Genomic DNA, 16,418 nt, shown 5'->3' with positions numbered 1-16,418 from the left:
TACAGACCTACATCCCAGTCAGGATTTTTCCTCTCTCTGTTCCACTGGGTAGATTTCACTTTTTCTATAGACACAACAAGAAGTGAGAAGAATCTCCCTCATAGCGATCACCAAACACCCATTGAAATATTTCTCAATTCCAGCAACAGCGACGACTTCCAAGTTAGAACTTTCACTCGATTTATCCAGCTGTCCATTGTCACCAGGACTGAATCTTCTAAAAGGGAAGAGACAGCAATAACTTCCAAACAGGTACTGCAGAGGGGCACTGAACACAGATTTTCATAGGTTATCAAAAATGTGGACAACGTCATTACTTGAGCCTAAACGTCCTGTATTCAGCAGCTCATCACAAAATAGGGGTCTCCCCCCCAAGGAGAAGACATTCACCAGAGCCGAGATGTAATAAAGCTAGCCATAGATGGATTGAAATTTGGCCGGCACGGCATGAGCCAGCCAATTTCAATCCATCTATGGCAGTGTTTCTCAACTCCAGTCCTCATGGACCCCCAACAGGTCATGTTTTCAGGATTTCCATTATTTTGCACAGGTGATTTGATCAGTTTCACTGCCTTAGTAATTACCACAGCTGTTTCATCTGAGGGAAATCCTGAAAACATGACCTGTTGGGGGTCCATGAGGACTGGAGTTGAGAAACACTGATCTATGGGCAGGCTGGTTGTTTTGAAGTTGCTCCATCAATCGGCTTCAGGACAACCAGCCATTTTTTTTGTGCGATTACTGCCGATAGCAGTAATCATATTGTGATGGTGGGGAAACCATCTGCTGTCAAAACACAATATCAATGTACACTCACCAGTCACTTTATTAGGTCCACCTTGCTAGTGGCAAGCAAATCTCCCTCACTCCATTACACCAACACCACCAGCATGAACCGTTGGTACAAGGCAAGATGGATCCACCACAGCATGACACCACCAGCCTGAACCGCTGGTACAAGGCAAGATGGATCCACCACACCATGACACCACCAGCCTGAACCACTGGTACAAGGCAAGATGGATCCACCACACCATGACACCACTAGCCTGAACCGCTGGTACAAGGCAAGATGGATCCACCAGACCATGACGACACCACCACCAGCCTAAACCGTTGGTACAAGGCAAGATGGATCCACCACACCATGACACCACCAACCTGAACCGCTGGTACAAGGCAAGATGGATCCACCACAGCATGAGACCACCAGCCTGAACTGCTGGTACAAGGCAAGATGGATCCACCACACCATGACACCACCACCACCAGCCTGAACCGTTGGTACAAGACAGGATGGATCCACCACACCATGACACCACCAGCCTGAACCGTTGGTACAAGGCAGGATGGATCCATGCTTTCATGTCGTTTACACCAAATTCTGACCCTACCATCTGAATGTCTCAGCAACCAGCCTGCCCATTCTCCTCTGACATCAACTAGGCATTTTCCTCCAAACTGCCACTCGCTGGACATTTTCTTTTTCGGCCCATTCTCTGTAAACCCTAGAGATGGTTGTGTGTGGAAATCCTAGTAGATCAGCAGTTTTTGAAATACTCAGACCAGCCCGCCTGGCACCAACAACCATGCCATGTTCAAAGTCACTTAAATCCCTTTCTTCCCCATTCTGACGCTCGGTTTGAACTTCAGCAAGTTGTCTTCACCACATCTGCCATGTGATTGGCTGATTAGCAATTTGTTACCAAGCAACTGAAGAGGTGTACCTAATCAAATGGCCGGTGTGTGTACAAGCTAGGACAATGCGAGCTCAAGGAAGGTTCACATAATAAAAAAAAAAAGTTCCAAATGAGAACTACCGCTGTATTGTATAATGCAATGTACAGGGAGGGACATGTGGAGGGATTCAGGGTTGATAGGGAAATTAAGCAATTTTCTTTCCTTCAACTGGAAAGAAATTTGCTTCACGTTTGGCCAGCCTAAGTCCAAAAATTTAACATCTAGTGCTTTTTTTTTTTGTGGTCAAAATCACATGGGGTTCTAAAAGATAGACTTTAGGGGCACATGGGGGTTCTAAAAGACAGACTTTAGGGCACATGGGGGTTCTAAAAGAAACTTTAGGTGCACATGGGGGTTCTAAAAGATAAGACTTTAGGGCACATGGGGGTTCTAAAAGAAACTTTAGGTGCACATGGGGGTTCTAAAAGAAACTTTAGGTGCACATGGGGGTTCTAAAAGATAGACTTTAGGGCACATGGGGGTTCTAAAAGAAACTTTAGGTGCACATGGGGGTTCTAAAAGAAACTTTAGGTGCACATGGGGGTTCTAAAAGATAAGACTTTAGGGCACATGGGGGTTCTAAAAGAAACTTTAGGTGCACATGGGGGTTCTAAAAGAAACTTTAGGTGCACATGGGGGTTCTAAAAGATAAGACTTTAGGACACATGGGGGTTCTAAAAGATAGACTTTAGGACACATGGGGGTTCTAAAAGATGTACCCTAAAGTCTATGGGGGTTCTAAAAGATAGACTTTAGGGTACATGGGGGTTCTAAAAGAAACTTTAGGACACATGGGGGTTCTAAAAGATAGACTTTAGGACACATGGGGGTTCTAAAAGATAGAATTTAGGCACATGGGGGTTCTAAAAGATAGACTTTAGGACATATGGGGGTTCTAAAAGATAGAATTGAGGCACATGGGGGTTCTAAAAGATAGACTTTAAGACACATGGTTGTCCATTCAGACACAGAAGATCAATTGCAGTCAATGGAACGTCATAAAACGATAATTACACCCCAACAAGAACAATTCTAGAGCAGCATGTTCTATAGAAAAGATAACTTTATCATCCTTAAATTTTATGTTTTAAACATACATTATATACAAGCGTCAATGAAGGTGTCCCTTTTACACAGTTCTCTTGACAAATCCTTGTTTTGTTAGCGTGAGCATCACAAGTGTGAGAGAGAACTTCACAAAAAAAGCTGTTCAAATGTAGATCAGCAAAAAGAAAAAAAAAAAAAACAACTGGCCAAGTAAGTCACTTTGATGTCACACCCCGTGATAAATTCTTACCGTTCAGAAAAGCAAATTTCGTAATCCTGGCTTTGTGGGTTCAGGAAAACGAAACATTTGCAAACCGCCAGCGAACGTTCCGGATCTGCGTGTTTTTTTTTTTTTTCTACAAAATGGCAAAGACACCCCCAGGTAGTATAATGAAAAGGTCCAGCATTAGAGTACTGCAAGAGACTCGAACACACACCACTAGAATAAGTTTAGTTGCAAAGTGCAGAAGTCCAAAGAAGCCTTATTTATTAATCTCTTGTGCAGCACAAACCTGCTCTGTACTTAACAGTAGGGACTTGCGTCATATAACAGACATATCAGAAGGAAAAAAAAAATTATAATAAAGGAGGGTTGAGGAAACAACCAAAGGTCTTTTTTTTTTTTTCCACTAGAATTCAATACCATATAGATTTTTTTTTCTGTACTTTGGTGGAAAACAAAGAAATGAAGATTTTCATGAAGAAAAAAAAAAAAAAAAAAAAGAAAGTCCTTTATGTTGGGTTCAACCGATTTCTTTTTTTACAATCCGAAAAGACCCTGTAGATAAACCGGCTGCGTAGTTGACTGCTCTTCAGGCCAGTCCAGAGGTGGAAAGCACAATAGATATGGAACACACAAAAGCCTTAAAGCCCAGAAAATGTCACTCTGTTAAATAGGTAAAATTGGAGGCTTTAAGAAAACTGCCTTTACTAGAATCAATGTACATTAACATGAATCAACTCCGATACAAAAGCAGAGAGAAGAAAGAAAAAGAAAAAAAAAAAAAAAAGCAGCATACACCAGACGGTACACAAGATTCCTTTGAGGTCTGGCACAAGTGGTTTGGAAATGCCCATAAGGAGACCTATTTATACTTAACATATAATTGGGTTAAAGTGTACCTGTCACTTAAACCGGAAGAGAAAATATTGTGTCAAGGATAATTTTTTAAGCTGAAAGATTAAAATTTAAGCAATTTAATGTCACATTCTACCGAAATAAAAAAAATGTAGAGTCACTATATATATATATATATATATATATATATATATATATATATATTTATTAACTAGATTAATTTTTTTAGTCACTTGATATAGGAATCAAACAAAAAAAAAAAACTTTGGGTCCATTATATAAAATATAGATGCATTAAAATTATTTCTGCTAACGTTACGGTCGATTATAACCTTTTTTTTCCCTCAAAATTAAAAGTGTGTTAAAGCGGAAGTTCACTTGACAAGGGAAGTTATGCTGATCTTCCTCCTCTGCATGTATTGAAACTTTTTTTTGGCCCCCTAAAAGAGAGTACCTGTTCCACTTCCACTCCGTTCCCCTCCCCCCCTGCATGTATTGAAACTTTTTTTGGCCCCCTAAAAGAGAGTACCTGTTTCACTTCCGCTCCGTTTGCCTCCCTCCCCCCCTGCATGTATTGAAACTTTATTTTTGGCCCCCTAAAAGAGAGTACCTGTTTCACTTCCACTCCGTTCGCCTCCCCCCCTGCATGTATTGAAACTTTTTTTGGCCCCCTAAAAGAGAGTACCTGTTTCACTTCCGCTCCGTTTGCCTCCCTCCCCCCCCTGCATGTATTGAAACTTTATTTTTGGCCCCCTAAAAGAGAGTACCTGTTTCACTTCCACTCCGTTCGCCTCCCCCCCTGCATTTATTGAAACTTATTTTTGGCCCCTAAAAGAGTACCTGTTTCACTTCCGCTCCGTTTGCCTCCCCCCCACCTTGCATGTAGTGAAACTTTTTTTTGGCCCCCTAAGAGAGCGTACCCGTTTCACTTCCACTCCGTTTGCCTCCCCCTACCTTGCATGTATTGAAGCTTTTTTTTTTGGCCCCCTAAGAGAGGGTACCTGTTTCACTTCCATTCCGTTCGCCTCCACCCCTGCATGTATTGAAACTTTTTTTTGGCCCCCTAAGAGAGGGCACCTGTTTCACTTCTGCTCTGTTCACCTCCCCCCTCCATCTCAAAACCTCATGGGACATGTCAAATGACCCAGGAGGCTGCAGGACCATTGAGAATGTGCAGCAATTTTCAGCTCAGACACAGCAGGGAGCCAGCTGTCAAACACCAAGTCGTCACAGCCGGCTTCCCACAAGAAAGATGGCGGCACCAGGAATCTGAAGAACAGCAAAGAATCAGCCAGTTTGATTATAGTATTGGATGCCCGGGCTGGTAAGGTTCTGTACATTAAAAGTCAGCAGCTACAGTATTTGTAGCTGCTGACCTTTTTTTAAAAACGGACCAGAACTCAAAAAAAAAAAAAAAAAGAAAAAATCAGTCAACTAGATGGTCGAATCATCGATGCACCTGTCCTCCACTGGCCTGAACCAAGAACTGAGCAATCAAAGAATGCTGATCACTCAGTTCCTGCATGGAGCAGCAGCGGCTTCCTCAGTCTCTCAGCAGCACACAGAGGCTGAGCCAGCTGCCAGTCGAGCATGTGTGCAGATCCCAACATTATTGTCAGGATCCCCACAGAGACGCCAGCTCAGTGATGTCAGACGACAGCGGGAGACAGGAGTGCAGAACAAAGTGCAATTCCTGTAATCCCTATAAGTATCACCCAAAAAAAAACAAAAAATAAATTTATAAATGCACATCTTTTTGCAGGTAAGAAAAATGTGCATTTTTTTTTCTACTTGGGAGCCAAGAAAGCATTGCACCCGTGAACAGCAGATCGTGGGTGTCATGTAGGACTCCTGCAGACCTGTCAGTGTATCTGTCTGCTTGTACATAGTATAGGCAAGCAGATACACACTGACAGGAAGAGACAATGAACTGCCACAGCACTTAACAGTGCCCTGGTAGTTCATTGCGAAAACATTCACAGAATTTTGAGAATGGCGGACACATCCGCTCCATTTTGTGAATGGCGGACACAGGGCTCCCCTGCATGGGCACTTTTTTTTTTTTTATTGAGGAAGAAGATTCCCCACTAGTTACTACTAGATGCAGCGGCTCCAGCAGGGGGAACACGTTACACCCAATGAACAGGTGGAACATGCAACTTGTCCTGAAGGATGAACTTATCCTTTAAGAATGGACTTCAAGTATGTCACCCAAACTACCTAGTTGTTCTCTGTGATGGCTTGCCTACGTGTTGGACCTAATGAGAAAACAAAAAAAAAAAAACCTGTACAGGCCTAAGCAGAGGGTATTTCTATGTGCCTAGGAGGAAACATCTCTATGGGCCTAGGGAAAACTGTATGTGTAGGGGCCTAGGAGGGAACATCTCTATGGGCCTAGGGAAAAAAGGTATGTGTAGGGGCCTAGGAGGAAACATCTGTATGGGCCTAGGGAAAAAAGGTATGTGTAAGGGCCTAGGAGGAAACATCTCTATGGGCCTAGGGAAAAAAGGTATGTGTAGGGGCCTAGGAGGAAACATCTCTATGGGCCTAGGGAAAAAAGGTACGTGTAGGGGCCTAGGAGGAAACATCTCTATGGGCCTAGGGATAAAGGTACGTGTAAGGGCCTAGGAGGAAACATTTCTATGGCCCTAGGGAAAAAGGTCTGTGTAAGGGCCTAGGAGGAAACATCTCTATGGGCCTAGGGAAAAATGTATGCGTAGGGACCTAGGAGGAAACATCTCTATGGGCCTAGGAGGAAACATCTCTATGGGCCTAGGGAAAAAAATGTATGTGTAGGGGCCTAGGAACAAACATCTCTATGGGTCTATGGAAAAAGGTATGTGTAGGGGCCTAGGAGGAAACATCTCTATGGGCCTAGGGAAAAAAGGTATGTGTAGGGGCCTAGGAGGAAATGTCTATAAAGACCCCAGGAAATTCTGTAAGTAAAAGGTCACTACAGCGACTTTAAAGTTGCCATAAAAAAATAGAACCAAGGACCCCAGAAAATGGAAGGAAGGTACATGGGCTTAATAGGCCAATGGCAATCTAAAGTATGTTTTTGCTCAGATTGGGGAGTAGACAGGCAGTCACGTGTGGTCAGGCCCAAAACGGTCTCCACAAGTTCACAAGCGACAGGTACACTTTAACAGGTTGTTTACGAACAGGTAACTGCACAACCAAATATCACTACAACTCTACCTTGACAGACTGCGGCCCTTGCAAAAAAAAGATGCAAAAAATGACCCGCTAGTGAGGCTGAAGGGACAGAGGGTCAGATGTAACTATGAGTTTCCAAGCGCTCATTTGTCAGAAAGAGGCCCAGTGGTCTTTGGTCATGCAGTGAAAAAATACCCTGTGCCATGACATCCACACACGACTATTTCATTTAGGATTGATGCCAATGAGTTAAATCACCCAGGTGTCCTATTGTAAATGTTTATTTTAGTACCGCTCACCTTTCCCTCGAATTGTTCCAACATTAAATCGGTTGTGCAGGATTTTGGGCCAGTTTTAATCGCACGGTTGAAGGGTATATCATAGAGCTGAAGGGACAAACTCGGGACAAGCTCTGGTGTCCTAAGGTGTAGGATACGGAGGGGTGATCTGACACACTGGCACCCACCCATCATTGAAATATCGGTCTTTCGTGGACTGAGCCTTTAAAAGTAAAAATGGGGCGAAGCTATAGACTTTTAAATAATGGCATATTCTTAACAGTAAATAGTTTTTTTTTTTTTTTTTAATAATCCCTCATTGACCTCTGTAGTTAGAGATGTGGAGCAATTCATCCTCAAAGTTTACAAGACAATTAGTGAAGAGGTTCAAGTCAGGTGTTGGACTCTGCGCTCTCAACTCTTGCTGTGCAACTGCATTTATGTTAGATCAGAGGACCTTAGGGCCATTGACTGGTACCAGTCCATGGCCTGTTAGGAACCGGGCCTCAGTGTATTCACATGGGAACAGAGAGATGCCGAACCTTTATCGCTCTGACAGCGGTCCGTTCTCAGCTACGGTAGAGGGCAATGTGGTGTGCGATTCAGCGCATCACACTGCTCTTTGTTTTGTACGGTAGAGGGCAATGTGGTGTGTGATTCAGCGCATCACACTGCTCTTTGTTTTGTATGGTAGAGGGCAATGTGGTGTGCGATTCAGCGCATCACACTGCCCTTTGCTCTCTACCATACAAAACAAAAACAAAGTGCAGTGTGATGCGCTGAATCGCACACCACATTGCCCTCTACCATACAAAACAAAGTGCAGTGTGATGCGCTGAATCACACACCACATTGCCCTCTACCATACAAAACAAAAACAATGTGGTGTGCGATTCAGCGCATCACACTTTGTTTTGTACATTTCAAATAAAGTTTTTGTACAAAACAAAATAAACTTCCTTCACGGCAATGTACAGCTGCTGCTGTATATTGCTATAAAAGTCAGCACAGTGCACTGTATTAAAATGCAGCATGTCTGCATTTTAGTGCAGCCCCAGGCTGCATTACTGGGAGAATGGGGGACACAGGAAATGATTGTTTGTGTGTCCTTGCGGTGACATATTCAAACTCTCCACCCCCCACCCGGTGGAAAAGTTGCCTTCCAGAACCCTGTGTCATGTTAAAAGGCAGGATGCCAAGTCACTGCTGGAGGGGAAAACAGAGTGCGCTAAGCGGCTGAAACGAAACAAATAATAGTTCTGCTGTAAATTTTAACAATTAATTTCTCCACAGTACCTGTAGCTACAAAAGGTCAAAAACGGACTTGTTTTAAAACTTCAGTACTGTTAAGAACATGTAAATATTTGACTGTATATAGCAGAGCTGCACTTTTACATAAAAATATTTGCCACCATCAGGGATGGAATCAAAGATCCGTACATTTACAAAATTACACATTTTCATCATGTTACCAAAAGCAATTCGAATTTACGACTATACAGCTGGGGTAACGCGTTGCTGTCACAGATGCTCTCAGTAGAGTTTGGCGACACAATCAGACTGACCGCTTGATACGTAGCTGGCTAGTCCTTTATTTTTTTAGGATCCTCCAAATCACCCACAATACTTGAAACAAACATGAATGTGAAAGGCCTTGGAGTCCAACAGCAACTACACATGATTCAGAATTGTAAGCCCAATTAAACACGCAAGAACAGAAGAAAGGAAACATTTAAAAAGACAATCATTTTACATGTCTGAGTTTTCATATTTTTTTTTTTCCTCTTCAAAGTGAAACCTCAATACCATCTTTGGTACAATAAATTAAAAAAGAAAAAAAAAAAAAAAAAAAAAAAAAGGAAAAAAATAAAACAGTACTTTACTATCCACAGAGATATGAAAAGGACAGTTTAATCTTTACATTTTGCTTTTTTTTTTCTGAAAAAATTAAAAAAATGAAAACAAGAAAATAAAAACCCTACTGTTACAGCACATAGCACTGTAAAGTTTTAATACTGAAGCAAGGGCTTAGAAATTTTACAACCCATGAAAAGTGTGCTGGTCGCACCAAACAAAAGAAGCGGCTAGATAAAAACGGGGGGAGAAAATAAAATTTGTAGTGTATGAAAAAAATAAAAAAGGCGTTTAAAAAAAAAACCCAAAAAAATATACATTTTCAAAGATTGGACTGAACTGAAAAGATGACCAAAGAAATACGAAAAAAGGGAGTGGGAGGGGCAAGAAAAATGAACTTCTGCAATATGAATCAGTAAAATTTAAAAAAAAAAAAAAAAAAATGCTCCTAAAATTCCTTCCTGATACAGCTAAAACCGACTGAGTACGAAGTTATAAATAAAAGACATGGGAACCTTTAAGTTTTTTTTTTTTCTTTTTTAGAAAGCAAACTGTTAAAAGAGTTTTAGCAGCAATTCCAGTTGAGAGAGTGGAGTTAGCAGCCAAGATAATTCCAGTGAAGTGCGTTAATTGCACCCTAGCAAAAGTTGGTATAAATCGGGGAGGGGGGAGGGGCCTGGAGGGGGGGCGAACGCAGGAGATCTGGATGAATGGTTAAGATGGCAGCGTAGGGCAAGTGGCACAGACAGTGTTTTGCAGAGTGATGTTTTGGCCTGTAAACGAGTTCACTGACGTGCAAAGAAAGTCTGGATTCGTCCTGCTTCTTTCTGAAGAAGGAAAAGTTGGTGATAGAAATGGAAGCATTGGAAATGTCTTGAAGTCTTTGCACAGGTTAAACTTCTACCAGTGTGTCAAAAAAGCAATAATAATAAAAAAAAAAAGAAAAACAAAAAAACAAAACAGAAAAGAAAATAAAACAAAAGAAAAAAATAAAAATAAAAACAGAGCAGTCCAATTTGAAGTCTGTTAAAACTGCTTCTCATGGGTCAACACACACTTCACACTCCCCTCGTAGTGATTTTTATTTTTTAATAAATAAACAATTCACATTAACAGCTACACCTTGACAACTTTTTTTTTTTTTTGATGGTTGTGATAAAAGCCAGCTCACCCTTTTTTTTTTTTTCCACAACCCCACCCTGCAGCCTGTCAAGCCCTCCTCCGAATTCAGTATTTCGTTTTTGTTTTTTTGTTGTTTTTTTTTTTTTCTATTATTGGTATGGCTTTAATTTTACATGAAAGAAACATCAAGAGCTTGCTGCTGTACTCTGAGGGACACAAACGCCTAACATCGCACTTTCTTCACTTTCCGTCCTGTTTCGGATATGAGGTGGTCCGACCATGCTGGATGTGTTGCTAGAGTAGGGATAATTCAGAGGCACGCTGGAGTCGTTATGCCCGCTGACTGTTCTAGTCCGAAAAGCAGAAACCCCTAAGTGTAAGTTTGAGGAGCCAAAAGGACTGCAGTCTAAGCTAGGGTGGTGTGGGTGCAATGAAGAGGAAGACTGGGGGTGTCTGTGTCCCAAGCTGAGCTCCATGGATTCAGGGATTTGCGGAGAGGAGGAGGTGATGAGCTGCCGGTGGTAGTGAGGCCGGTTGACGTGATGGTACAGCGGGTGAGGGTGATGCGGTTCGCTTCCGTGAAAATGCTGCGGCTGACTGGGAGTGGGCTTGTGAGGTAAGATCTGAGGGTACGAGTCGCTGTTGGTGATGGGGACATCTCCGCCTGCCCACAGTCTTATCTGCTGCTGTGAGTGAGTCTGTCGGAAGAACAGAGACAGAAAAAACAGAGGATTAGCGGGTGTAGACACAGAGGACACTTTACATTCGGGAACATTCCCCTTGCTTCTACCAGGTACATGATCTTACTCCTTCAATATCAATGCTATACCTGTATATGGGTATAAACGTACTGCACACAAGAATTCAACTGTATGGAAAAAGTATTTAGCTTTATGAAAAAAACTGTTTGGCCAAAAGCTACATTTACCAGATAAAAAAAAAATATTTCAAATATTAAAAAAAAAAAATTTCAACTATTAATTAAAAAAAAAATATTTCAACAATTAAAAAAAACAAAAACAAAAAAAAAACAAACAAACACACATATTGCCAAGATTTTAAATTGATCAGTTCCAAGCTACAACAGTGGCTCAAGTAAAATTGGTATCGACTTTAAGCATTACACTGTCATCAGAGATCGAAATAAATCAACTTAAAAAGGCAGTACAATTAAAGCTATTTTGGCTGAACTTCTGTGGATCACAGGAGTTGCGGTTCGTCCTGCACTCCTGTGACCCGTTCTCTGCTGACAGCGAGCTGAAGTCTGCTGTTGGCGGACGTCACTCAGCCGGTCCAAGCTGGGGAAAGATCCTGACTTTAAAGCGGAGCTCCACCCAAAAGGGGAAATTCCGCTTTAAGGACTGCTTCCCATTAAGGATTGGCACCTTTGGGGGGCGCCGAATTTAACAGGTACCCGCTCCCATTTCCGGTCAGATCGCCTAGGCCAGGGGTGGGCAACTGCGGTCCTCCAGCTGTTGTAGAACTAGAAGTCCCATGAGGCATTGCAAAACTGACAGTTACAAGCATGACTCCCAAAGGTAGAGGTATGATGGGACTTTTAGTTCACCAACAGCTGGAGGGCCACAGTTGCCCACCCCTGGCCTAGGCGATCGGAAACGGAAGGTGTCCTCCCTCCCTGTATTCTTTTGGGACACGTGACAGGTCCCAGAAGACTACAAGGACATTCATGAAGCGCAGCGCTACTCGCGCATGCGCAGTGGGTACCTGGCTGTGAAGCCGCAAGCTATCACAGCTGGGTGCCTACACTGAAGATGCCGGCCTCCTGGAATAAAGGATGGCCGGTGACACAGGCTGTGGGTAACACACCGCGGGACTGAGGGACAGGTAAGTGGCTGTTTTTTTAAAAAGTCAACAGCTACAGTTTTTGTAGCTGCTGACATATTTTTTGACAGGTGACTGGAACTCCGCTTTAAAGTGGGGATCCACCCCAGACGTAAACCACTGAGAGCCTGAGCCAGCACTGGGGGGCGGAGCAGACAACAGTGATTGACAGTCATCACTCCCTGCTCAGAGTGGTGCGAGAACTCAGCGATTATGTGATTGCTGAGTTCTCACCCTTAGAGCCGGCAGGGGGACAGATACAGCATCCACCCAAGTATAAAATGGGGGGGTAGCCCTACCTCACTTATCCATGAAGGAGCCCTCTCCCCGCTTCATGCAAGGTGAGGAGCAGAACTTTATGGTCCAACACAGAAACTGGTCAATACTGAATACATAATGAATATACCATGCGTCTGAAATATATAAAGGGGCATACAGCAAACAACAGACGCACACCTAAAGCTTCAAACTGCAAAGGCCAGGACACATCAGAATGCGGTGCGGGAAACCCGTATTACCAACGCACTGCATTTGCAATCAGCAGGTGTTCGCTAAGTGACACCTTAAACGCAGATTGCAAATGTAGTCTGTTCGCTTGCACTGGATTGCATGGTAGTGTTAGTGTGCTTTTTTTTTTCTTTAAGTAGGGTGCTTTTGGTGTGAACTGACAATTCCAGACCATTCAAAAGAACTGGCTGAAATCGCATTGCATGCAAAGCACAAGAGCACACGGCAAGTTTCATGGTGTGAACCGGCCCTCAGGTCAGACCGAGGCATGGTTTTTGTTTTTTTTTTTGTTTTGTTTTTTTTTAGTATAAAACAGCATTTATCCTCAAAGCAAAACTAATGCACTCACCTGTGGACTCTGCATTTCATAATCTGTGTGGGCAACTGCACTGTTATAGTATCTGTTGCTGTACCGGTAATTGCGATTATCATTAGAAGAGCCACTGGATCCTCCTGCAAGTAAAGCAGAATATGCATTAGTCAAAGTGCATCATAAAAACATGAAACGTTACATTCCCTGCTTATTAGTAAAATGGAATAAAAGCCGTCACAGACACAACTACTGGATCACTTGGGAATTGCACAAGACTACACAGATTAAAAAAAAGAAAAAATTTGTGTGTATGTATATATATATATATATATATATATATATATATATATATACACACACACATATACATACATAAATATATACATACATATATATATATATATATATATATATATATATATATATATATATATATATATATATATATATACACATACACACACACATACATACACATACATATAAATATATATATATATATATGCGTGCAAATATATGTGTGTGTGTAAAAATATATATATTAACACACATACATATATATATTTATAATTTATTTTTTTATTTTAATAAGCATCCCCTAGACCAGGGGTAGGCAACCTGCGGCTCTCTAGCTGTTGTGTAACTACATTTCCCATGAGGCATTGCAGAGATTACAAAACTGACGGTTACAGCTATGACTTGCAGAGGCATGATGGAACTTGTAGTCCTGCGGCTCTCAGGTTGCCTACCCCTGCCCTAGACCAGCAAGGTGACGTAATGCATCTAATGTGTCCATTGACATGAGTTCCATTGTTAGGAACTATACCTGGAAAATAAAAACTTCATGAGTTCTAGCTAGTTATTTATGATTTGCCTTTTTTTTTTTTTTTTTTTTTTTTTTTTTTATAAAAACCCTACAATTTTCTCTTTCAGCTTTTCCATTCTTAGCTATCCGTATGTAATGTAAAACCAAGGTTAAGTGGCATAGGTGCAAACGTAAAGTTGTTTAAAATGTATTACATCTATGGCTACAATTATCACCAAGTAAACAAAATCGAAGTTTAACCCCTTAACGTCGGCGCCTCCCAGCCCTTTAAGGGTTTCAGAGGCTGGGAGGCGGGGCGGGGTTTAGGGTCATGTGACTGCTGTGACGCGCCGTCACATGATCGGGAAAGGTCCCGATCGAAAGAGGAGATCGGGACCTTTCCGTGAGTACCGGACATGTGTGCTGGGAGAGCGCAGGGCGCGCGCTCTCAGCGCATAGGTTCTTTATTAATAGAACGCAAATCTGCGGCCGCTCGGCGTCTAGGCCCAGACGCCGGACATTTGTGTTCGGCCAGCGTGAAGAGGTTAAATTAAATTCCAGGCATGGTGTATATTTAATTATATTGGTCCAGCGTAACTATGTACATACCATACCTGGCCGATGACCCAGGAAGTCTGAAAACTCCGTAAACTGATTGGACGAGGTGGAGAGGGTGATGTCACCGCTCCACCTCGTCCAGAGAACGCATTCATTCAGTAAATGCAAAGCACCCATCTTGAGCAGCCAACCTTCTGTATTCGAAATACATTATACCTGCCACTCAGCACAAGACCCAGAAGCAAGTGGACATTATGTCTATGTCAGTGATTACTAGCCTCTAGGGGCATTTCCGCAGTAAAGGTATACATAGTCACACTGATCCAAAGCTGTAACAATGTAACAATATACCAAGCCTCAAATTCATCATTAAAAGTAAGGAAGTCTGTGAAGGATACATTGCAGAGACTTTGACATCTCTATTCTTTTGACTGAAAATGCACATAACACAGGTGCATGTCTGTCAGCGTCAATGTTACTTTATGCCGATCTCAATATTAAAGTGGTTGGATAAGCTCGTTTATTTTCCTAAATTAAGATATTATGTTTACCATGCAATAGTATTGCAGGGAGAGACGCCGAACCTCCTCTTCCGGGGTCCCCCACCAGCACCCTGGGCTCCTCCTCTGTGTCCTCTCCCATAGAAAGCTACTTACTATAGGGGCAAATGCGTGGGCTTGATCCAAAGCTGGGCTGCGTGCGTCCATAGACACACACACTTAGCCTGATTCAGCCCCCTGTCCCTCACTGGATTTGACTGACAAAAACGGGAGCCTGCTACCAAGTGGGGGGGGGGGGTGCAGTGCAAGCTTTGTTTTCTGTAATGCAGAGAATGTGTTTAGAACAGGCTCTCTCAACCAGGGTGCCTTGAGGTTTCTTCAGGGGTGCCTTGGGAAAAATGTCTAACAATTGTCCAAACGGGTGGAACAAGCCTCCCTTTTAGTTACACAAAGTCACAGGTTTTCATTGTGCACCATTACGACCTTGTAGCCGCCGGCATTCTGACAACCAATGACATCATCCGTTGATAAGGAGGATGTCAGCTGCTTGCACAGCATCCTAGTTTGCCCCTCCCCATCAGTGCTGGGGTCACATTAGCTCAGTGATGGAGAAAAACTGAGGGAGAAGAGAAACATTGGAATACTAGTCAGTACCAGTGTGCAAAAGTGTATTTGCTTTGGAAGAATAAATCACCTCTAACATTGGGTGTCCTACATGTGTGGATGTTGCCGTGTTATATAAAACTATTAGAATAGCTTTTCACATTTTAGAATGGGGTGCCTCGGGACTGCCCGTAATTTTAAGAGGTGCCTCGGGACTGCCCGTAATTTTGGAGGGTGCCTCGGGACTGTCCGTAATTTTAAAGGGTGCCTCGGGACTGTCCGTAATTTTAAAGGGTGCCTCGGGACTGCCCGTAATTTTAAAGGGTGCCTCGGGACTGCCCGTAATTTTAAAGGGTGCCTCGGGACTGCCCGTAATTTTAAAGGGTGCCTCGGGACTGCCCGTAATTTTAAAGGGTGCCTCGGGACTGCCCGTAATTTTAAAGGGTGCCTCGGGACTGCCCGTAATTTTAAAGGGTGCCTCGGGACTGCCCGTAATTTTAAAGGGTGCCTCGGGACTGCCCGTAATTTTAAAGGGTGCCTCGGGATTGTCCATAATTTTAAAGGTGCCCTGACTGAAAAAAGGTTGAGAAACACTGGTTTAGAACCACTAACAACTCTTTTGGATAAAAAAAAAAATAAACCAAAATGAGGAAGAAAGAAACATAGCTCCTACATATAGTATACATTTAGACTTCTAAATGCAGACCTTCAATAGCAAAGACCTGGTAAAAAAAAAAAAAAAAACACAACACTTCTAGCTAAGCCTCCTGGTAGGCAGACTAAAGATCTTGCATACATGTTCCCGTTTTTGGAACTATATGCTCCCTACACTTTTACAGCCAAAAACAACTGCAGCTTGGAAAAATCCCGCTGATGAAAGGTGAACGCTAGATGATTTTTAGTGCAGAATACAGTCCAGAATCCAGAATGAATTGGCTGCCAATTCAGACCCAAGTCCTTCTAGACTGTAAGCTCTCAAGATCAGGGCCCTCTGTTTCCTCTTGTACCTAATTGT

At 42.6% G+C, this 16,418-nt stretch overlaps 1 protein-coding gene across 3 annotated transcripts in view; it reads right to left on the bottom strand.

Annotated features, from left to right (window-relative positions):
• Nucleotides 1-8,871: 8,871 nt before the first annotated feature.
• The window catches only part of LOC149436403 (dual specificity tyrosine-phosphorylation-regulated kinase 1B-like), a 142,460-nt gene continuing 134,913 nt past the window's right edge, over nucleotides 8,872-16,418 (bottom strand). For all 3 annotated transcript variants that reach the window (XM_089661653.1, XM_089661652.1, XM_089661654.1), the window contains exons 10-11: nucleotides 12,974-13,077; nucleotides 8,872-10,973 (exon numbers count right to left, since the gene is read on the bottom strand). In XM_089661653.1, coding sequence (XP_089517779.1) covers nucleotides 10,461-10,973; nucleotides 12,974-13,077 — 617 coding nt within the window. In that variant the 3' untranslated portion in view covers nucleotides 8,872-10,460. The remainder of the gene's footprint in view (nucleotides 10,974-12,973; nucleotides 13,078-16,418) is intronic.

The sequence above is a fragment of the Staurois parvus genome, unplaced genomic scaffold (assembly GCF_062004578.1).
Source record: "Staurois parvus isolate SC_StPar_1 unplaced genomic scaffold, SC_StPar_1.0 ptg001359l, whole genome shotgun sequence".
NCBI classification, from domain to species: domain Eukaryota; kingdom Metazoa; phylum Chordata; class Amphibia; order Anura; family Ranidae; genus Staurois; species Staurois parvus.
This window is presented reverse-complemented; position numbering and strand designations above follow the sequence as displayed.